The sequence below is a fragment of the Thalassophryne amazonica genome, chromosome 3 (genome assembly GCF_902500255.1).
Source record: "Thalassophryne amazonica chromosome 3, fThaAma1.1, whole genome shotgun sequence".
NCBI classification, from domain to species: domain Eukaryota; kingdom Metazoa; phylum Chordata; class Actinopteri; order Batrachoidiformes; family Batrachoididae; genus Thalassophryne; species Thalassophryne amazonica.
The window spans coordinates 54,213,617-54,236,921 of NC_047105.1; the positions used below are offsets into that span (position 1 = coordinate 54,213,617).

A 23,305-nucleotide genomic window follows, 5' to 3' on the forward strand; every position below is an offset into this window, starting at 1 on the left:
ATGTGTCTGGAACACCTCCCTAAGGAGGCGCCCAGGAGGCATCCTTACCAGATGCCCGAACCACCTCAGCTGGCTCCTTTCAATGCAAAGGAGCAGCAACTCTACTCCGAGCTCTCCACGGATGACCGAACGTCTCACCCTATCTTTAAGGGAGACACCAGCTACCCTCCTGAAGAAGCCCATTTCGGCCGCTTGTACCCGTGATCTAGTTCTTTCAGTCATGACCCAACCCTCATGACCATAGGTGAGAGTAGGAACAAAGATTGACTAGTAGATCGAGAGCCTCGCTTTTTGGCTCAGCTCCCTTTTCGTCACAACAGTACGGTAGAACAAATGCAATACCGCCCCTGCTGCACCGATTCTCAGGCCAATCTCACCGTCCTCTCACTTGTGAACAAGACACCGAGGTACTTGAACTCCTTCACTTAGGGCAAGGCTGTATTCCCTACCTGGAGTAGGAAATCCATCGGTTTCCTGCTAAGAACCATGGCCTCAGATTTAGAGGTGCTGATCCTCATCCCAGCCACTTCGCACTTGGCTGCAAACTGATCCAGTGAGTGATGGAGGTCACCAGCCGATGAAGCCAATTGGACCACATCATCTGCAAAAAGCAGTGATGAGAATATGGTTTAATTTATCCTAAATCAGTCGATCAGAAAAATGTTTCTGCTGCCCCAGGGACATCACTGAGATATATTGATTTTTGACCAGATTTCTTTTAAAATGCGCCTGAAAATTAACTCGCCACATCGGACGAGAGAAGGGCATGGAGCATTAGTCCACTAGCATCATTCTGTTGCCAGGGTCAAGTGCGTGACAAAATCTGCTTCAAGAAGAGACAGCTGCTGTTACTGCTACTACCACCAGTACTACTACTCCTCCTACTACAACTGGTATTTGCAAAAATGAAGAGGTAAAAAGTTAAAATGAAAAAGAAGAGAATAGAAAAGTAGGACAGCAACCTTTTAGTACATTTGCCAATTATTATGCAGCACAAAAGTGTCTCTCCCCATAACTACTACTACTACTACAACAACTACTACTACTAAAGTGCTCAATAGCCTTCCCCGTATATCAAAGTATATGCGTGCCAATTTTGGCTCAATTCTGTACTGAAATTAGGTGAGAAAATTCATTATAAGGTGTATTTTGCTCTTACTAGGAAATGCCAAATCTTTGAAAAAAGTTTGTGTTATCTCATATATGACTCCGGCAAGGAGGTTATGTTTTCGGTCGTGTCCATTTGTTTGTTGGTTGGTTGGTTTGTTTGCAGGATTACTCAAAAAATCCTCAAATGGTGTCAATGAAATTTTTACCAGGGGTGTATCTTGGCCTAACTTAGAAGTCATTAAATTTTGGTAATGATCCGAGTGCTTCTAGTTTCAAGATGGTTTAACACAACAAGATTTTAAAAATGGATTAACTTTTTAAAAAAGTCCTATCTTACTGAAATTTTAATTGTGTGAATATTGTGACTAAATATTAGACAAATATACTCAACAAAAATATAAACGCAACACTTTTGGTTTTGCTCCCATTTTGTATGAGATGAACTCAAAGATCTAAAACTTTTTCCACATACACAATATCACCATTTCCCTCAAATATTGTTCACAAACCAGTCTAAATCTGTGATAGTGAGCACTTCTCCTTTGCTGAGATAATCCATCCCACCTCACAGGTGTGCCATATCAAGATGCTGATTAGACACCATGATTAGTGCACAGGTGTGCCTTAGACTGCCCACAATAAAAGGCCACTCTGAAAGGTGCAGTTTTGTTTTATTGGGGGGGATACCAGTCAGTATCTGGTGTGACCACCATTTGCCTCATGCAGTGCAACACATCTCCTTCGCATCATCCGTGAAGAGAACACCTCTCCAACGTGCCAAACGCCAGCGAATGTGAGCATTTGCCCACTCAAGTCAGTTACGACAACGAACTGGAGTCAGGTCGAAACCCCGATGAGGACGACGAGCATGCAGATGAGCTTCCCTGAGACGGTTTCTGACAGTTTGTGCAGAAACTCTTTGGTTATGCAAACCGACTGTTCCAGCAGCTGTCCGAGTGGCTGGTCTCAGACGATCTTGGAGGTGAACATGCTGGATGTGGAGGTCCTGGGCTGGTGTGGTTACACGTGGTCTGCGGTTGTGAGGCTGGTTGGATGTACTGCCAAATTCTCTGAAACGCCTTTGGAGACGGCTTATGGTAGAGACATGAACATTCAATACACGAGCAACAGCTCTGGTTGACATTCCTGCTGTCAGCATGCCAACTGCACGCTCCCTCAAATCTTGCGACATCTGTGGCATTGTGCTGTGTGATAAAACTGCACCTTTCAGAGTGGCCTTTTATTGTGGGCAGTCTAAGGCACACCTCTGCACTAATCATGGTGTCTAATCAGCATCTTGATATGGCACACCTGTGAGGTGGGATGGATTATCTCAGCAAAGGAGAAGTGCTCACTATCACAGATTTAGACTGGTTTGTGAACAATATTTGAGGGAAATGGTGATATTGTATATGTGGAAAAAGTTTTAGATCTTTGAGTTCATCTCATAGAAAATGGGAGCAAAACCAAAAGTGTTGCGTTTATATTTTTGTTGAGTGTATATTGAGATTTTATGTTTTTGTAGTGTATTCTGCAGTGTAGCCAAGTTGTTATTGTGCTTGGTTTCAATGCAGAAGGTTCTCGGTTCAAACCCCACCATCTCTCCATGTAATGTGGAGTTGCGCCAGGAAGGGCATCCGGTGTAAAACCTGTGCCAATTCATCATGCAGGTCCTCCTCGTCTCTGCTGTGGTGACCCTGAGTGAAAACAAGGGAGCAGCTGAAGAGACTTATTATTCTACAGTGCAAGTGAGGTCCAGCTGTTCACAATATTCAGTAATTTATCCATCCAGCCGATAAATGGCAGACACGTCTATGAGATATTACATACAGATGCATGTCAAAAAATTTGAATATCATGAAAATTTCTATATTTTTGTGAAGTAGCGTAATTTCAGTGTTCCGCCAGCCGTGTCGCTGTTGTACACTTTTTTTTTTGCACACAGGCGGTCACATGACAGCTACCTCCGAGCTGGAAAACGCCACATCTGACAGGGAGGGAGACGCGGATTAAACTAAGTGTGAACACCAAGCTCAAGATGCTGGCGCTAATAAACCGGCTTCTAGACTGGTTTAAGTCTCTCTTTTGGAAGGAGGAGATGGAGTTGACGTTGGTCGGTCTTCAGTACTCGGGAAAAACGACATTTGTTAACGTAATCGCTGTAAGTCTTCCGATGCTAGCCACCTTGCTAGCGTAAAGCTAAAGGTGGATGCATCTGTTCAAAGCTTGATTTTCTGGTGTGTGTCTTTGTTAATAAAACAAAAACAACGTTCGTGAGATAAATCTGTGAGGTTATTGTAATTAAGCTGAGCTGAATGATTATAGTTGTTGGTTGGTGGGTCTTTTTTTTTTTATTGTTGCCAGGTTGATGTTTTTGCATGCCGTACCCAAAGACGGAAACACTTGAAAACAGACCTCAGCCTTTTTTTTTTTGCCTTCCCCCCCCACACACACACCACAAGTCTAAAACCCACCCAGAGATATTGAGTTGGCTGTTGCTTGGGTTCCTGATTTTATTTACGGCTGCACATGCGCATAGTGTGACGTGCCACACTGAAAATTTCATTACTTGTGTCGCTGATTCCCAAACATAATCCCTTTTGGAGGCTGTCTCCAGCACTGAACTGAATTTGCTCAGCACATGTACAGCACTACTTGTTTTTGCCTAATGTGAAAATATTATGCTCCATACTCTCACAGTAATTGTTGAAATAGGGTTTGGGAAGTGAAATAGAGCCATGCACATGTGACCAAACATATCAGGACTGATCAAATACTGTATTCCATGAGACCTATCACAATAATTATTATATATTGACTAATCGGATGATATATGGATGTGACCTCTATTGTTTGTTGTGTTTACACTAGGCATGTGAATCTCATCACTGACGATTCGATAAGCACCTCGATACACTACCAGCGATACATGACAATACGATACGATTGATCCCTGTTCTCGATTCAATGTGATTTTGATATGTATTTGATGGCAATTCAATTCCTCACAATGCGATTTGGTGCGATGCGATTAGGGATGGATATTGATAAGATTTTATCGATATGGATGCCATTAGCAATTCCGCTTATCGATCCCATTCTTTATCGATTCCCTTATCAATACCTCTTGTGAATTTTCTGTGTACTAAAAGTAGGCTTTACAGGTTTTATATGTCAACATTTTATTGAGTCTTAAAGTAAATAAATATGAAATTTGTCACTGGTTCCTAGATCTCTGGACATAAATAGAAATAAACAAAATCTTTAGTTTTTGTCAAAATAATTTCCTTTCAGATATTAATAATGACACAAATGTAACTCCATAGCCTCTGAGCTGAACTCTTCAGCCAGCTGCTGCACGTCAAGATGTAATTCATAAAAAATGCAGGACGTCGCATTTTGGGGAACAAAATACCCATTTTGGTCGGTTGTACAACCCCTGGCAAAAATTATGAAATCACCTGCCTCGGAGGATGTTCATTCTGTTGTTTAATTTTGTAGAAAAAAAGCAGATCACAGACATGACACAAAACTAAAGTCATTTCAAATGGCAACTTTCTGGCTTTAAGAAACACTATAATCAATCAATCAATCATTTTTTTTTTATATAGCGCCAAATCACAACAAACAGTTGCCCCAAGGCGCTTATAAGAAATCAAGAAAAAAAGATTGTGGCAGTCAGTAACGGTTACTTTTTTAGACCAAGCAGAGGAAAAAAATATGGACTCATTCAATTCTGAGGAATAAATTATGGAATCACCCTGTAAATTTCCATCCCCAAAACTAACACCTGCATCAAATCACATCTGCTCGTTGACATTAACCCTATGTCATGAAATTGACCCTATGTGTCTTTTTGCAAGGAATGTTTTCACAGTTTTTGCTCTATGACAAGATGCATTATCTTCTTGAAAAATGATTTCATCATCCTTAAACATCAGAAAAGTGTCCCAAATATCAACGTAAACTTGTGCATTTATTGATGATATGACAGCCATCTCCCCAGTGCCTTTACATGACATGCAGCCCCATGTCATCAATGACAGCTCTCCAAGGTGTGATCACTCTTTTTTTAGATGCAGACTAATGAGCAGATCTGATTTGATGCAGGTGTTAGTTTTGGGGATGAAAATTTACAGGGTGATTCCATAATTTATTCCTCAGAATTGAGTGAGTCCATATTTTTTTCCTCTGCTTGGTCTAAAAAAGTAACCGTTACTGACTGCCACAACAGTTTTTCTTGATTTCTTATAGTGTTTCTTAAAGCCAGAAAGTTGCCATTTGAAATTACTTTAGTTTTGTGTCATGTCTGTGATCTGCTTTTTTTCTACAAAATTAAACAACTGAATGAACATCCTCCGAGGCCGGTGATTCCATAATTTTTGCCAGGGGTTGTAGTTTGTTTGTATTATAATGTTTGGAAAGAGGTGTCATTTGATTTAAAACAGTGATTTGCTCTGAAGTTCTAAATTCTGACCGAAATCTGCGCGGCTCTTTGTAGCTGTGCACTTAGTCCCACAAAACAGAAGATATTATTATTATTTGCTTTACCTGATGAACAACTTCAGTTTACGCACCGGCAGAGAACCAGCAAACAGTGGGTCAGAACGCTGCTTTGTTGCTTTAAGCTTCAAGCAGACATGCAGCAGTCTGCAATCAGTGTAGAGAAATAATAATTTTCTCGATAAACACCTTCAAAAACAACAGCCGGTCTGGTGTCCCGAACTGTCCGTGGTGCATTCAGTGTGCCTTGGAAAAAAATCGATGCAAGCGATGCAACATGATTCAACCTGTCAGTTGAATCGATGCACTCGCATCGTGTACGTTTGTATCTAGATACTGATTCATATCGATTAATCTCCACATGCCTAGTTTACACACCTTTATTTACATAAAGGTACCTTGACACTTGCACAAATTTGATCCCCGCGCTGGCATACAATCTGGTGTGCCAGAGAGTAAGTCATTGTAAACTGTGTGTGAGCTGTACGGGGTTGCGTGCAAGTGTGCAAAGAAAATTTTGAAATGTTAAAAAGCTGTGGCATGCATTAATTTTGCAAACTAGATGGGAACATTGCACAATCTATTCAAAAACACTGTTACTGCGAGTCAATGCATCTCACTGCTGCGGCGCAGCATATCTGAATGATTATGAAGAGATGTTACACCCACACAATAAACACAATTTTACAGATACATTGTCAAACTCATAAGAGGGAATGACAATGCAACTGTGTTACAAAGCCATTATAATATAAATATTATAAATAATTACCTTTGAGACAGTTCCAAATGCCTTCTCTGCTGCACAATGCACATGAGACAAGCTGGAGCTGCAGATAATTTCTCTGTGATTCTAGGAGCAATAAGAGGTGGTTTCATCAGTGAAATTCTGAGAGCAAATGCATCGTCCGCTACAAAATAATTATTTTGTACAAAGCGCAGCATCCAGTGGGACAAAGCAGGTCACATTGGCATGACAAATTATGCAGCATAACACTGCGGGGATTAAATTCATGCAAGTGTCAAAGTGGCTTAAGAATTCCAACCAAATTGATGGCAAAAAAAAGCATGGTTTTCATTCTTTTTTTTTTCCACTCTTTTTTTCAGAGTGTAAGCGAAATGACAAGGAAAAAAAAAACAGAAAAAAAAAAAAAAAACGCAGTTTGCTAAACCGGACACTCCAATTCCTCATTTAGCTTCTTAAGTGCTGCAATCAGGACATCCCTTGTTTCCGCAAAGATCACAGCATCATTTGCAAAGTCTATATCGGTTAACTTTTCCACTACAACAAAGGGAAATAAGTTTTTTATTTTCATGGCTTTACCCAACACCCAGACTAGGAGCCATAACATGTACCTGATGAACTCCAGAATTGACAGGGAAGAAGTCACTCTGATGCCACTCCCCCAGGGTGAGCGGTGGGGTAGGAGAGCTATGATGGCCAACAACTTATTTATGGTCCTGCAAGTTCTCCGGATGTCTCACAGAGCAGCCTGATCAATCAAATAAAATGCTTTGCAAAAGCCAACACAAGATTGAAAGAAGGTCAGCCAAGATTCAGAGGTATGGGAATGTGCGTTGGTGGAGTGTGTCACTGTGTTCACCAAAATATGGAACCACCTTCAGTTATAGATGACAGTCATCCAGGCGCACAACTGGTCTAGGTCCACATCTGGAAAGTAGCCATCTATCTGCCCCAGCCAGGTGAAATATGGGTGTGTCCAACGGTTGACGAGCTGTTCATGCTTGGATTTGATGAGCAGGCATAGAGCTCTGATGTATTTGATGATGTAACAGGAAATGCAGTCAGCTACTTTGAAACCCTACATACAGTGGTTTAAAAAAAAAAAAAAAAAACCTTCATGAATCCTTAAGATATGCATTCTGAATGTTGGAATGACATAAAAAAAAAAAAAAAAAATTCTAAAATGGTGCCCTCACACTAAAATGATCATCTCTACAACGTGACATAAATTAAATATATAAGGGCTATTTAATGGGTTGGATAAATAATTGCACTCCTCAGTGTAACACAACATAATCACTTTTACATCCAGTTGTCTTCACAAAAGTTGAGGGATGGATATGTGAACATTTCCAAGACAGTACAGTAAGTTTGTGTGGCTGCAACTGGAGAAATTGTTCAAGTTTTCTCAGCGCTCTCTCTCTCTCTCTCTCTCTCTCTCTCTCTCTCAATTTTAAGAAAATCCACCTGGCTGTAAAAGTGATTGGTTACACTAAAGGGTAGTTATGTAACTAAAAATTTTGGCTTTTATATTTTTATTGCATTTGTCATTTTGTACAAATTAGATTTCACTGTTATGTTTAAAGGGCATCATTTTATAAAATTTTATATACAGAAGCCTGAATTATTTTTTTCAATTGTACAACCCCTGGCAATAATTATGGAATCACTGGCCTCGGAGGATGTTCATTCAGATGTTTAATTTTGGAGAAAAAAAGCAGATCACAGACATGACACAAAATTAGTCATTTCAAATGGCAACTTTCTGGCTTTAAGAAACACTATAAGAAATCAGGAAAAAAAATTGTGGCAGTCAGTAACGGTTACTTTTTTAGACCAAGCAGAGGGAAAAAAATATGGAATCACTCAATTCTGAGGAATAAATTATGGAATCACCCTGTAAATTTTCATCCCCAAAACTAACACCTGCATCAAATCAGATCTGCTCATTAGTCTGCATCTAAAAAAGTGATCACACCTTGGAGAGCTGTTGCACCAAGTGGACTGACATGAATCATGGCTCCAACACGAAATATGTCAAAGGAGAGGATTATCAAACTCTTAAAAGAGGGTAAAAGAGGGTAAATCATCACGCAATGTTGCAAAAGATGTTGGTTGTTCACAGTCAGCTGTGTCTAAACTCGACCAAATACAAACAACATGGAAAGGTTGTTAAAGGCAAACATACTGGTAGACCAAGGAAGACATCAAAATGTCAAGACAGAAAACTTAAAGCAGTATGTCTCAAAAATCGAAAATGCACAACAAAACAAATGAGGAACGAATGGGAGGAAACTGGAGTCAACGTCTGTGACCGAACTGTAAGAAACCGCCTAAAGGAAATGGGATTTACATACAGAAAAGCTAAACGAAAGCCATCATTAACACCTAAACAGAAAAAAACAAGATTACAATGGGCTAAGGAAACGCAATCGTGGACTGTGGACGACTGGATGAAAGTCATATTCAGCGATGAATCTCGAATGTGCATTGGGCAAGGTGATGATGCTGGAACTTTTGTTTGGTGCCGTTCCAATGAGATTTATAAAGATGACTGCCTGAAGAGAACATGTAAATTTCCGCAGTCATTGATGATATGGGGTTGCATGTCAGGTAAAGGCACTGGGGAGAAGTTTACGTTGATATTTTGGACACTTTTCTTATCCCATCAATTGAAAGGATGTTTGGGGATGATGAAATCATTTTTCAAGATGATAATGCATCTTGCCATAGAGCAAAAACTGTGAAAACATTCCTTGCAAAAAGACACATAAGGTCAATGTCATGGCCTGCAAATAGTCCGGATCTTAATCCAATTGAAAATCTTTGGTGGAAGTTGAAGAAAATGGTCCATGACAAGGCTCCAACCTGCAAAGCCGATCTGGCAATAGCAGTCAGAGAAAGTTGGAGCCAGATTGATGAAGAGTACTGTTTGTCACTCATTAAGTCCATGCCTCAGAGACTGCAAGCTGTTATAAAAGCCAGAGGTGGTGCAACAAAATACTAGTGATGTGTTGGAGCGTTCTGTTGTTTTTCATGATTCCATAATTTTTTCCTCAGAATTGAGTGATTCCATATTTTTTTTCCCTCTGCTTGGTCTAAAAAAGTAACCGTTACTGACTGCCACAATTTTTTTCCTGATTTCTTATAGTGTTTCTTAAAGCCAGAAAGTTGCCATTTGAAATGACTTTAGTTTTGTGTCATGTCTGTGATCTGCTTTTTTTCTACAAAATTAAACAACTGAATGAACATCCTCCGAGGCCGGTGATTCCATAATTTTTGCCAGGGGTTGTATTTATTTAATGTCATTTCAACATTTAAATGTGTAATCCCTGTCAGACTTTTTCTTACATTATAGTCTAGGCAGTTCTTTAGTCTTAACCTTTACTAGTGTTGTAGCGACTTTTAAGTGGGGGAGGTGGGGAATATATTGCCACTGTCATAAAAAATTCATAAATCCTTCAACACACAAAGTATGAATGTGTTCACAATTTTTAGATGTAGATTAAACTGCTGTGTCAGAATAGCAGAATTGACATTAACAATAAGGTTCTGCTACTAGTCTATAAAATTGTTCATACTGGCACGTCCCTACTTAGCTGACCTAATTAAACCTTACGTACCGGCCTGGGCTTTTCATTCTCAGGGTGCAGCATGTTGCGGCATCAGCTTTATCTAAATTCTGGGTCTTTTGGTGAAGCTTGGGGCTAGTGGCGGCGATCACCTTAGTATTTCTTCTGTTTTTGTTGTTGCTTAATGCTGACAAATTACACGGTATTTGTTGTCTTTCTGATGCTTCTTATTTTTCTTTTCTCTCTGTTTGAGGTGCAGCTTCATCCAGAGATGGGTGAGGCATCTGTTCCGGAGACCGTCCTGTGCACCGGCAACATTTCCTGAATGTTCGTTTTGTGAATTGTTCTGTAATTTATGTCTGTAGCATGGCCCAAGCAGAGGGTCACCCCTTTGAGTCTGGTCTGTTTGAGGTTTCTTCCTCAGAGGGAGTTTTTCCTTACCACTGCTGCTCTGGGGGTAAGTAAGGTTAGACCTTACTTGTGTGAAACACCTTGAGGCAACTCTGTTGTGATTGGGTGCTATATAAATGAAAATAAATTGAAAATTGAAAACATCAGCTCAATGCTTTTGTAATGCTTCCTTTCTTCTTTCTAGCATTACTTTCCTCTTATGCAACTAACTGTTTGAGATTTGCATCATTTTTTAAACCTTACCCATGAGGAAGTTGCACCCTAATATTAGACAGAAATGCATTTTTATTTGCAGTGAGTATTTACCACTTATACTGATTTAAGAAAGTGTTCTTCATCATCGACTAAAAGAAAAAGTCACCATAGGGCATTTTATTGGGAGTTTCAAACAAGGCCTTCATCCAGGTAATCACACAAACCAGATTTCAGTGCATAGTGAAGCACATCAGTTAGCAAGACATCATGGAGACGTTTGAAGTTGGAAAAAACTGAGTAAATGTCTATAGTGAAGGGCTGAGGCAGGGAAATCTTAGCCAATGATAGAGTTTTGAGTGACTTCATGTATTGTAGTGGGGTGGTTCTTCCTCCTCCTTCGGTCCTGAGACTGCTTCACTCATTTCCACTTTGCTGCATCAGGTGACTCGAATGATCATGTGGTGCAGAAAGTATATGGAGTCCAGGCGGGTTTGCTGAAAGAATGCAGGAAGATGAACTCTAATCAGTCAAGTTAGCAATCATGACGTTTCAAGTGCAGCTAGACTGCAAAGGAATTACGTAAAAACCTAGATGAATTTGTATGTGTTAACCTTATGTTTAGTTAATTTTGAATGTGATGGCTTTGGAGTTGGTTGGATTTGGAAATAATTTCTTTTGGATTCAGTCTTGTATTATATTGCCTTTCGCTTTGTATTCAGTTTTCATTTAGCTTCATGTTTATTTTGTGGACGGTATGATGGAGCAGTGCTTTGCTCTTTAACCTCATGGCAAGAAGATGGTCTTGTTCCACTAAAGTTCAGTTACTTTTGTGTCGAGTTTTCATGCTCTCTGTGTCGGTGTGGAATTACCTTGGGCATGATTCACGCTCCAGTCACTGTGAAAACATTCACCCGGTTCAAACCCACATGAGCATGGAGACTGCTATGGTACCATGGCCCTGTATATGAGAACTAGAGAGCGCAGTAGCGCTGAGCTCTGTGCCGACAAGGATGCGTGATCGCCATTTTAATTCCGGGCAAGTTAGTGATTTGCGTGCATAGAAGTTCACTTAGTCTCGTCAAGAAACAGGTGGAATATGCCGGAAAGCTGTGTGCATGTTGGCAAAGCCACAAACAGAGGAACAAGGGAGACAATATTTCCTTCCATAAGTAAGTGGTTTTGGTTCTTCTTGTCAATTTGTCCGTGATATTTGGATGATAAACAGCTGTATGTCTCCTGACATACCTGTGTCACCCGATGACATGGACCATTAACTCTTCACTTATGTCTAGTTGATATTTTCCACTGCTAGACAAATGTCTAGTTAAAATAGTTGTCGTTGGTGATTAAAATTGTTCGACAAGACTGGGGATTTTTTAAAATTTGCTCCTTAAAATAATGAGATTATAATGACCCACGCTGTGCCGCTCACAGTCACACCCACACATAGAGATGTGTACCCACACCACTGACTTCATGAATGAAACTTGGTCAATAAAGGATAATTGTGTAAAAATACTATATATATATATATATATATATATATATATATATATGTAATGGTTTTAGAAGCCGCACTGCATTGAACACAGCAGCTCAGCCCAGCAGTGTCACTTAACAGCGCAGGTCCGTGTAACTTTCAACACTAATATTTGGGAATGTGTGTGTCAGAGTAAGTTTAGTACTTTCCTGACATAATTTAATGTAATTTAATTTTACCGGCTCGATATCCAGGTCAAAATGGCATTTTAACACGTATTTTGCGAGCATTTTTCTGAGTGTGTTCAGTCGTGAATCTCCATTGAAAATGCATTAACATCCGGGTACTTCATCAATATTTTGCCCAGTTAGGAGACGTCATGTCGCTGTCCATGAAGGGACGTTGTCGTTTAGTGTGCAGCATTGGGACTGCGCTCTCTAGTACTTATATACAGCTCCATGTATGGTACTTCTGGATGTAGCATTGTATGACTAGACTCCTCCTTACTCTGATCTGATATACCACTGTGTAAAGGTTTGAACATAGTGCAGCAGTGATGTGGAATTTTGTATGCCGATACCACCATCTCAGAAGGCAGAGCAAATCTAGAAAATGCTTCAGTTTGTGTGCATGAATGCGTGGGTCTTTGTGGTTGATGTGTATATGATATCTTGATAAAGACTCATTCAAGGGCCAGAAGGACTTCATGGATCATAATGCAGGTGCAAGAGTGGATTTGTTTGCACCCTGCTAAGACTGCTTTTAATCATATGGCGTACATTGAGAGAAAAAGTGCCAAAAATGAGCATGACACAATTACAATCTAAATCATCAATCACTTACATTTGAATTATCATTTCAGTTTTACTTTGAAGACTACAGGTACATTTGTGTACATTTGTATTTACATGGTACATTACCTGGAAGATTTGCTTAATTTGTGTGCAAAAACATTGTATTAAAATGATCCCTCTTGGGCAACTGAAGCACATACAGTAGTACAGCATTGCTATTTTCATAGTGTTGTTATTGAGCAGCTCTTATTTATTAGACTGGTGCAACATTGTACACTGCCTTATGTCACTTTAATAGCCGTTTAAATATAAATTGCCATTAGAATCTGAATATATATATATATATATATATATATATATATATAATATTCATTAATAAAAAGTCACTTTATTGTTTAACTTTTTTTTTTTCTTCCAGTCTGGACATTTCAGTGAAGACATGATCCCTACAGTTGGGTTCAATATGAGGAAGGTGACCAAAGGAAATGTCACCATCAAGGTAGATATTTCACTGTTCAAAATATTTATTGGTGTGTGCAGACCAGATATGACACCAGCATGCAGGTTTTTAAAGAGCAGTAATTCCAACATTAACCATATCTGAAATGTTATTTCTGGAGATCTGGGATATAGGTGGACAGCCAAGATTCAGGAGCATGTGGGAGCGGTACTGTCGAGGAGTTAATGCAATTGTGTGAGTACCCACACTTTGGCTCATGTTTGTCTAAATAAATAAAGCTTTGGAGGTTATTTGATGAAAGTCAAAAGCCTGATCTTGAACCAGGTAAAGTGTAATGCTGTCACTGTTAACAAAATGCACACCTGTGATGGCTGTGACGTTATGTAGGTACATGGTTGATGCAGCAGATCGAGAGAAAGTAGAAGCATCAAGAAATGAGCTTCATAATTTATTAGACAAACCTCAGTTGCAAGGAATTCCAGTAAGTATTTTTCTGAAATATATATTAATATTTCGTTGATTTGATGACTTTTTTGTAGTGGCCTTGCATTTGTTTCTAAACATCATCGCATTAGAAAGTGTTTTGTATTTTCAGGTTTTGGTACTTGGGAACAAAAGGGATCTCCCCAGTGCTTTAGATGAAAAGCAGCTCATTGAGAAAATGTAAGTAAAACTGTGCTGCAAAGATCATGTTATGTCTGTCAGTATAGCTGAGAAACTGATTGATGTTGTGAGAACACTAATGCATTGTACATCCCCAATTTCAATAAAGTTGGGACATTGTGTGAAATGTAAATAAAAACAGAATACAATGGTTTGCAAATCCTCTTCAACCTATATTCAGTTGACTACACCACAAAGACAAGAAATTTCATGTTCAAACTGATAAACTTTGTTTTTGTGCAAATATTTGCTCATTTTGAAATGGATGCCTGCAACATGTTTCAAAAAAGCTGGGATAGTGCTATGTGTACCACTGTGTTTCCTTCTAACAACACTTAATAAGCTTATGGGAACAGAGGACACTAATTGTGAGTGTTATGATTAGATATAAAAGGAGCATCCCCAAAAGGCTCAGCCGTTCACAAGCAAAGATGGGGCGAGGATCACCACTTTGTGAACAACTACGTGAAAAAATAGTCCAACAGTTTAAAAACAATGTTTTCATGTTCAATTGCAAGGAATTTAGGGATTCCATCATCTACAGTCCATAATATAATCAGAAGATTCAGAGAATCTGGAGAACTTTCTACATGTAAGCGGCAAGGCCAAAAACCAACACTGAATGACCTTCGATCCCTCAGGCAGCACTACATTAACAACCGACATCATTGTGTAAAGGATCTTACCGCTTGGGCTCAGGAACACTTCAGAAAACCATTGTCAGTTAACACATTTCATCTCTACAGCTACAAGTGCAAGTTAAAACTCTAGCATGCAAAGTAAAAGTCATACATCAACAACATCCAGAAACGCCGCCGCCTTCTCTGGGCCCAATGGACAGACGCAAAGTGGAAAAGTGTGTTGTGGTCTGATGAGTCCACATTTCAAATTGTTTTTGGAAATCATGGACGTTGTGTTCTCCGGACAAAAGCGTAAAAAGACCATCCAGATTGTTACCAGCGCAAAGTTCAAAAGCCAACATCTGTGATGGTATGGGGGTCTGTTAGTGCCCATGGCATGGGCAACTTACACATCTGTAATGGCACCATCAATTCTGAATGGTATATCCTGGCTTTGGAGCAACACGTGCTGCCATCCAAGCAACGTCTTTTTCAGGGACGTCCCTGCTTATTTCAGCAAGACAATGCCAAGCCACATTCTGCACGTGTTACAACAGCGTGGCTTTGTAGTAAAAGAGTGCAGGTACTAGACTGGCCTGCCTGCAGTCCAGACCTGTCGCCCACTGAAAATGTGTGGTGCATTATGAAGCTCAAAATACGACAACGGAGACCCCGGATTGTTGAACAACTGAAGTAGTACATCAAGCAAGAATAGGAAAGAATCCCACTTACAAAGCTTTAACATTAGTGTCCTCAGTTCCCAAACGCTTATTGAGTGTTGTTAGAAGGAAAGGTGATGTAACACAGTGGTAAACATACCACTGTCCCAGCTTTTTTGAAACATGTTGCAGGCATGCATTTCAAAATGAGCAAATATTTGGACAAAACAATAAAGTTTATCAGTTTGAACATTAGATATCTTGTCTTTATGGTGTATTCAATTGAATATAGGTTGAAGAGGATTTGCAAATCATTGTATTCTGTTTTTATTTACATTTTAAACAACGTACCAACTTCATTGGAATTGGGGTTGTAGGTTCTTGACAAGGAATGTAAGATTACTGTATGTTCACGTTCTTACGGTTAACCTAGAAGAATACTTTTAGGTTTAATGTTGTGTTAGAATTTTTGGGTTGAAATGTTGCATGGTCCTATGTTGGACCTGGAGCTGTTTGTAATGATCTATTATATATATCTATATAAGGAAATGGCTCCCTCTGCTGTCAGGTGAATAAATATGCCGACAGTTTACTTCACCTTTAACCATACTGTACAAGCTGCAACAAATAAGACTCGACATTTGATTAAGATTCTCATTTTAATTATTTCCACCTTTGTCGCGTTGAAGGAATCTGGCAGCTATTCAGGATAGGGAGATATGCTGCTACTCCATTTCCTGCAAAGAGAAAGACAACATTGGTGAGTTACACTAAATTAATGTTTTCTTCCAATTTCTAGTCATTTAATATTATCAAGCTTGTTCTGATACTTTAAAAAGTGTTTAAAATATTTTTTGCTGTTTTAATAATTTTGCAGAATGCATTACAACTCTTTAAATGTTTGACTATTTAGAAGTTGCAACAGTAAAATATCGAAGTTTGATCACATCCTTCATAGTTTTGCATTGCAATGACAAAATTAACTTTATTACTGTTTGTACTCAGAAAACCCATACACCAGGGGTGCCCAACCTTCTTTGAACTGAGATCTACTTTTAAAGTTGACAGTGTATCGAGATCTACCAAGCCATATCGAATGCCACAGCGTAGTCACAATATATTGTGCACCAATATAATAACACAATTTTCTGGCAGGTTTTAACAATAATAATGCATCATTGAAATAAATGTGCATGATGGAAAAAAATAAGTACAAGTAGGCCTAGGACTGGCCTCAAGTTGGAAAAGTTGTTCCCTACCTTAGTGAGACCTCGAGCACGGAGAGGAGGAAGCTCATCTCTCCGGACTGTAGGAACTGAGAGGCAGCTGTAAACAGGCACTCATGCACTCTCTTTCTGCATCAGATTCCAGATTTGAACATTCATGTCAGGTGTTGCTCTGGATTTGAGCTCAATGTCATTTTTCAGTGTGAGGATCCAGGTTGAAGAGTGATGCCACTTTGGACGATATACAGTCCACTTCTATATTTTCCCCAAATGGAGAAGTTTCTGTGTAGGCTCTCGGTTGTCCAGGTGGTTTCCATAGTAGGGGAGCTTGAATCTTCGACTGGACTGTGTTGCTTGTCGAAGTCCAGTCGAAGATTCAAGCTCCCCCCAAATGGAAAACAGAGAAAACTGACAATAGGCTCTTTGGATCCAAAATCAGTAAAGTGCCTGTCAAATTCTGACAAGATGCTCTGCACGTGATCATTATGACGTGCACTCTTAGGCTCCACAGTCTTTGTCCTAGTGCTTAAGTTCTGTGCCCATGTGTGGAAAGTTCTGCAGGTCACACTGTTGCAACCTGCTTGATAGCACATGTAATATGCTTTGAAACTTGCTTTCAAATCCAAAAGCTGTGCATATTCAGCATGGTTTGAATGTTCCAGAAATTTACCTCTGCTGAGCTACCTGTCTGTGTGCACCAGATGTGTGTCTCCTCCAACTGCGAACAGAATACAGTAGTGTTCAGAATAATAGTAGTGCTATGTTACTAAAAAGATTAATCCAGGTTTTGAGTATATTTATTATTGTTACATGGGAAACAAGGTACCAGTAGATTCAGTAGCTTCTCACAAATCCAACAAGACCAAGCATTCATTATATGCACACTCTTAAGGCTATGAAATTGGGCTAATCTATTTTCGTCAGTTTTGTGGAAAAAACAGGTGTGAATCAGGTGTCCCCTATTTAAGGATGAAGCCAGCACCTGTTGAACATGCTTTTCTCTTTGAAAGCCTGAGGAAAATGGGACGTTCAAGACATTGTTCAGAAGAACAGCGTAGTTTGATTAAAAAGTTGATTGGAGAGGGGAAAACTTATACGCAGGTGCAAAATATTATAGGCTGTTCATCTACAATGATCTCCAGTGCTTTAAAATGGATAAAAAAAACAGACACGTGGAAGAAAACTGTAAACAACCATCATAATGGATAGAAGAATAACCAGAATGACAAAGGCTCACCCATTGATCAGCTCCAGGATGATCAAAGACAGTCTGGAGTTACCTGTAAGTGCTGTGACAGTTAGAAGACACCTGTGTGAAGCTAATTTATTTGCAAGAATCCCCCACAAAGTCAAAAGACATGTGCAGAGGTTACAATTTTCCAAAGAACACATTAACTGGCCTAAAGAGAAATGGAGGAATATTTTGTGGACTGATGAGAGTAAAATTGTTCTTTTTGGGTCCAAGGGCCGCAGACAGTTTGTGAGACGACCTCCAAACTCTGAATTCAAGCCACAGTTCACAGTGAAGCATGGTGGTGCAAGCATCATGATATGGACATGTTTCTCCTACTATGGTGTTGGGCCTATATATCGCATACCAGGTATCATGGATCAGTTTGGATATGTCAAAATACTTGAAGAGGTCATGTTGCCTTATGCTGAAGAGGACATGCCCTTGAATTGGGTCTTTCAACAAAACAATGACCCCAAGCACACTAGTAAACGAGCAAAATCTTGGTTCCAAACCAACAAAATGAATGCCTTGCAGATGTGAAGAAATCATGAAAAACTGTGGTTATACAACTAAATACTAGTTTAGTGATTCACAGGATTGCTAAAAAAGCATTTTGAACATAATAGTTTTGAGTTTGTAGCATCAACAGCAGATGCTACTATTATTGTGAACACCCCCTTTTCTACTTTTGTTATTAATAGCCCAATTTCATAGCCTTAAGAGTGTGCATATCATGAATGCTTGGTCTTGTTGGATTTGTGAGAATCTACTGAATCTACTGGTACCTTGTTGCCCATGCAACAATAAGAAATATACTCAAAACCTGACCAGAACACTGCAATCTTGTTCACCCCATTCATCACTCTTCATAATTATGGACCATTGTGCTGCTCACTGACTTTTCAATTCCTGGACTTTTCTGGCAAGCAGAATGCTAACCTTAGCCGGGTTAGCATTAAAAGTTGCATCGTATTTCTTGTGAATCGTCTGAAATGCCACTCCAAATTCCCTTTCTTCAGTAAAGCCACATTTACATTGCAGGTAAGACAGATGGATTTGTCATTCAAATAAATGAAAAAATAATCCTGGTGAAAATGATAATTTTTCGTTTCTTATCCTTCACCATAGAAAAAGAGCTCTTCTTTTTCCTCTGGTGTTTAACAGCAGCCAGAATCCTTATTGGTGCATTGCTGCCACCTGCTGTATCAGTCTGTTATAGCAGCACTACATCCTCTCGAGTCCAGCAAGATTTTTTTTTTTTTTCATATGATCGACTGGAGCTCAGCCTGCGATCAATGGGCACACCAGCCCTACACTCTGCTCTGAATAGTGTCCCCTAAGCAGAAGGATGCTTTTTGTTCTAATAAATGGTAATTTATTTACACAATATGGGGCACAACAGTGCTGTGGGAATGGCTAATGTGGCTTACCAAGGTGATGGTTTCACTGACCGTAAAGCAGTTCTTTGTCCAAAAATACAGTCTGGTTCAGTACACAGGTGAGACATCAGTCAGGATCCAGAACGGTTACAGGTTAAATAAACAGAATTCAGTCCAAGGTCTGTTCACAAAATACTCAAGCAAGCACACTCGGTAGTCACTTGCTTCCAAAGCAGAAGGTTCTCATTCAAGACTACCCGTGCACATTCTCATGTAATGTGGAGTTGTATTAGGCAGGGCATCCGGTTTAGAAGGTGCCAAATCAACATGCAGCTCCATTGCTGTGGTGACCCTAGGTGATAAAGGAAGAAGCCAAAAGGACTTGTGCTTACTTACTCAGTGGCATTGTGACTTTGTGTAGGACGGGTGCCTCACAGCAAGAAGGTTGTGAAATCGCTTCCCGCGCTTTCTGTGTGGAGTTTAAATGTTCTCCCCTTGTCTGTGTGGGTTTCCTCTGAGCACTCCGGTTTCCTCCCACAGTGAAAAACATGCTTATTTAGGGTCTGCTCCTTTCTCTGGAGCAGACCCTAAATAACCCTAAAACAGCATCCCTGCATCTGGAATTGGTCCCCGGGTGCTGGACTGTGGCTGCCCACTGCTCCCAGTAGTTGGATTGTGCCTAACTAATTAGGATGGGTTAAATGCAGAGGACAGATTTTGTTGTATGTACGTACAGTTGTATGTAAAAGTTTGGGCACCCCTGATGATTTCCATGATTTTCCTTTATAAATCATTGGTTGTTTGGATCAGCAATTTCAGTTAAATTTATCATATAGCAGATGAACACGCTGATATTTGAGAAGTGAAATGAAGTTTATAGTATTTACAGAAAGTGTGCAGTAATTCTTTAAACAAAATTAGGCAGGCGCATAAATTTGGGCACCCCAACAACAACAAAAAAATACATCAATATTGAGTAGATCCTCCTTTTGCAGAAATAACAGCCTCTAAATGCTTCCAATGAGAGTCTGGATCCTGGTTGAAGGTATTTTGGACCATTCTTCTTGACAAAACATCTCAGGTTTGTTGGTTTCCGAGCATGGACAGCCCGCTTAAAATCACACCACATATTTTCAATAATATTCAGGTCTGGGGACTGAGATAGCCATTCCAGAACATTGTACTTGTTCCTCTGTATGAATGCCTTAGTAGATTTTGAGCAGTGTTTAGGGCCATTGTCTTGTTGAAAGATCCAGCCCCGGCGCAACTTCAACTTTGTCACTGATTCTTGAACATTGTTCTCAAGAATCTGCTGATATTGACTGGAGTCCACATGATCCTCAACTTTAACAAGATTCCCAGTACCTGCACTGGCCACACAGCATGATGGAACCACCTCCAAATTTTACTGTAGGTAGCGTTTTTCTTGGAATGCTTTGTTCTTTTTCATCCATGCATACCGTCCCTTATGTCCAAATAACTCAATTTTAGTTTCATCAGTCCACAGCACCTTATTAAAAAATGAAGCTGGCTTGTCCAAATGTGCTTTAACATACCTGAAGCGACTGTTTGTGGCGTGTATGCAGAAAAGACTTCCTCTGCATTACAGCATCATACAGCATGTCTTTGTGCAAAGTGTGCTTTATAGTTGAACAATGCACAGAGACACTATCTGCAGCAAGATCATGTTGTAGGTCTTTGGAGCAGGTCTGTGGGTTGACTATGACTGTTCTCACCATCCTTCGCTTCAGTTTATGAGATTTTTCTTGGCCTGCCACTTCGGGCCTTTAATTTGTATTGTGCCTGCGGCCTTCCATTTCCTCACTATGTTCCTCACAGTGGAAACTGACAGCTGAAATCTCTGAGATAGCTTTTTGTATCCTTCCCCTAAACTATGATGTTGAACAATCTTTGTTGTCAGATCATTTGAGAGTTGTTTAGAGGCTCCCATGTTGCCACTTATTAGAAGAGATGCAAAGAGGGGAAACATTTGCAAATGGCCACCTTAAATACTCTTTCTAATGATTGGATTCACCTGTGTAAGGAGGTCAAGGGTCAGTGAGCTTACCAAACCAGTTTTGTGTTCCAATAATTAGTGCTAAATGTATTCAAATCAGTAAAATGACAAGGGTGCCCAAATTTATGCACCTGCCTAATTTTGTTTAAATAATTATTGCACACTTTCTGTAAATACTAGAAACTTCATTTCACTTCTCAAATATCAGTGTGTTGGTCTGCTGTATGATATATTTAACTGAAATTTCTGATCCAGACAACCAATGATTTATAAAGGAAAACCATCAGGAGTGCCCAAACTTTTGCATACAACTGTATATCTTGATTACTTATTTATTAATCCATTGTAGCGGTGTGGAAGCAAAATTATATAAATTATCCAACTATTTGTAAAGCGTGATGTGCTATCTATTTGTACATACTGTAAAGAGCTGCCTTCATCATTGTTATCTAAACAATTCAGCTACAACACAATAAAATGCTGATCTTGAAATACAACTTTAAAGGTGCTATAAATGACTTAGTGCTGCTAGATGTCACACTAGCATCAGCATCATGAATCAAAAAAGCAGTGAACAGTGAAAGCAAGGAACAGAAAAACTAAGATTACAACACATGCAGAGGGAGTGTTGATTTATTTCCTGCATAGGATACTATTGTGTCTCCATAATTTTACTCAGCAAATAGTTTTTGGCTGCTATATTAATGTATAAAATGTCATTTATAGCACAGTTTAAGAAAACCACCAGTACAGAGATAGATGCATCACGTGAAGTAAACAGAAATATGTTCCACAAGATTGTTTTGCCAGTATTAACCCTGGTGTAGTAATGCACTGCAGTGGCTGTGTCACGGTGCAACACAAATAGCTTCAATATCCCTCCCTGGATTGTAAACCATTTGTCACGCTGACTGAGCATGTTTTTTTGTTTCCAGATATCACACTTCAGTGGCTCATTCAACACTCGAAATCCAGAAGGAGCTGAAAATGCAGAAGTTGCCCAGCTGTGTTTGCCATGTTACTGACATGCCACACCGCTCTCAAACGATGTACAGCCGTATATTCAACATGCCGAACTGTTCAGCTCATGTCACACATTATCCCTTTTTTTTGTTGTTTTTGTTTTTTTTTCACATTGTGATTGTTTTTCCAATTCTGAGAATGCACCACCACAAATGAAGTGCAGATAGCGGTTTTATGCATGACGTTTAGCATTATATACATGTCGTAAAACTACTGTAACTTGGAGTAAAAGCAACGACTGCTCGAGCATTAAACCCAGTGCCTCATATGTCATGGGACAACACTAAACGTCGGTACACAAATTATTCACTTGGAGGGTTTAGCCTATTAAACAATGTTCTGAAAATGAGAGATTATTTACACATACATACGATACCTGAGGATGATGGCATAAACATGCAGGATCCCAGATATATGCATTTTTGACCATAGATTTCTTTTTTGTTGTTTTGTTTTTCTTAGTTTAGAACACTGCATTTAAAGAAGTCTGTACAAATATGAAGTTGGATGATTGTTTTTTTTTTTTGTTTTTTTGGGGCGGGGGGGGGGGGGTTTTGGAACAACTAATGTGAGATTATGTGTATAATGAGTGATTCTATTTAAAGTCTGAATGTACCAAAAGTAAAGCTGTACAAGGTTGTGTGGTTCATAACGGCCTCAGTGGAATGATGTCCTCTGTGCTGCGTGGACACGGGGAGAGTGAAAGAATCTGAAGTGCCTTGTGCAGTGTCGCTCACCTCTTAACACAAAGCAGCATGCACGGCGTGCCTGACTGGGTACAGTGTATAAAAACACTTCAGTGTATAATCAAGAAATAAATGGCATGCTTTTTAAATGAGAGATTGTTCTGTTATTTTCATGCAGTCTTTTGAAACCAAGACTTGGTGGTTTAATCACTGAGGTCATGAGTTATCAAAACAGTCCCACTGCTCTTTAGCATAGATTGTTCCAGTGAATATTGGTCTTAACTTTGTGCTAATGTAGTAGAAGATGAAGCATTCTATCTATGTTTGTTTATGTACAGTGTCATGCAGAAATCTCAGACACGATTAAGAAACTTCATGTCACAAAAAAACTGAAAATCTTTAAATATCAGTTAATTTATGATATTGAGCATTAAAGAAGTAAACTAAATACCATATGTCTATCCTATCCTTTACCTTTGGAAAAACATGTTGGGGAAACAACGCCATAGTTTGTTGTTTTTGTGGAAT

The 23,305-nt window shown here is 39.4% G+C and overlaps 1 protein-coding gene across 1 annotated transcript; it reads left to right on the top strand.

Annotated features, from left to right (window-relative positions):
• Positions 1–3,067: 3,067 nt before the first annotated feature.
• arl8ba (ADP-ribosylation factor-like 8Ba) lies at positions 3,068–22,495 on the top strand. Its single transcript, XM_034166329.1, has 7 exons — positions 3,068–3,271; positions 13,229–13,309; positions 13,431–13,504; positions 13,658–13,751; positions 13,866–13,933; positions 15,902–15,972; positions 22,004–22,495. Exons 1-7 carry the CDS (start codon positions 3,149–3,151, stop codon positions 22,051–22,053), a joined length of 561 nt encoding a protein of 186 aa, XP_034022220.1. The 5' UTR covers positions 3,068–3,148; the 3' UTR covers positions 22,054–22,495.
• Positions 22,496–23,305: the final 810 nt, after the last annotated feature.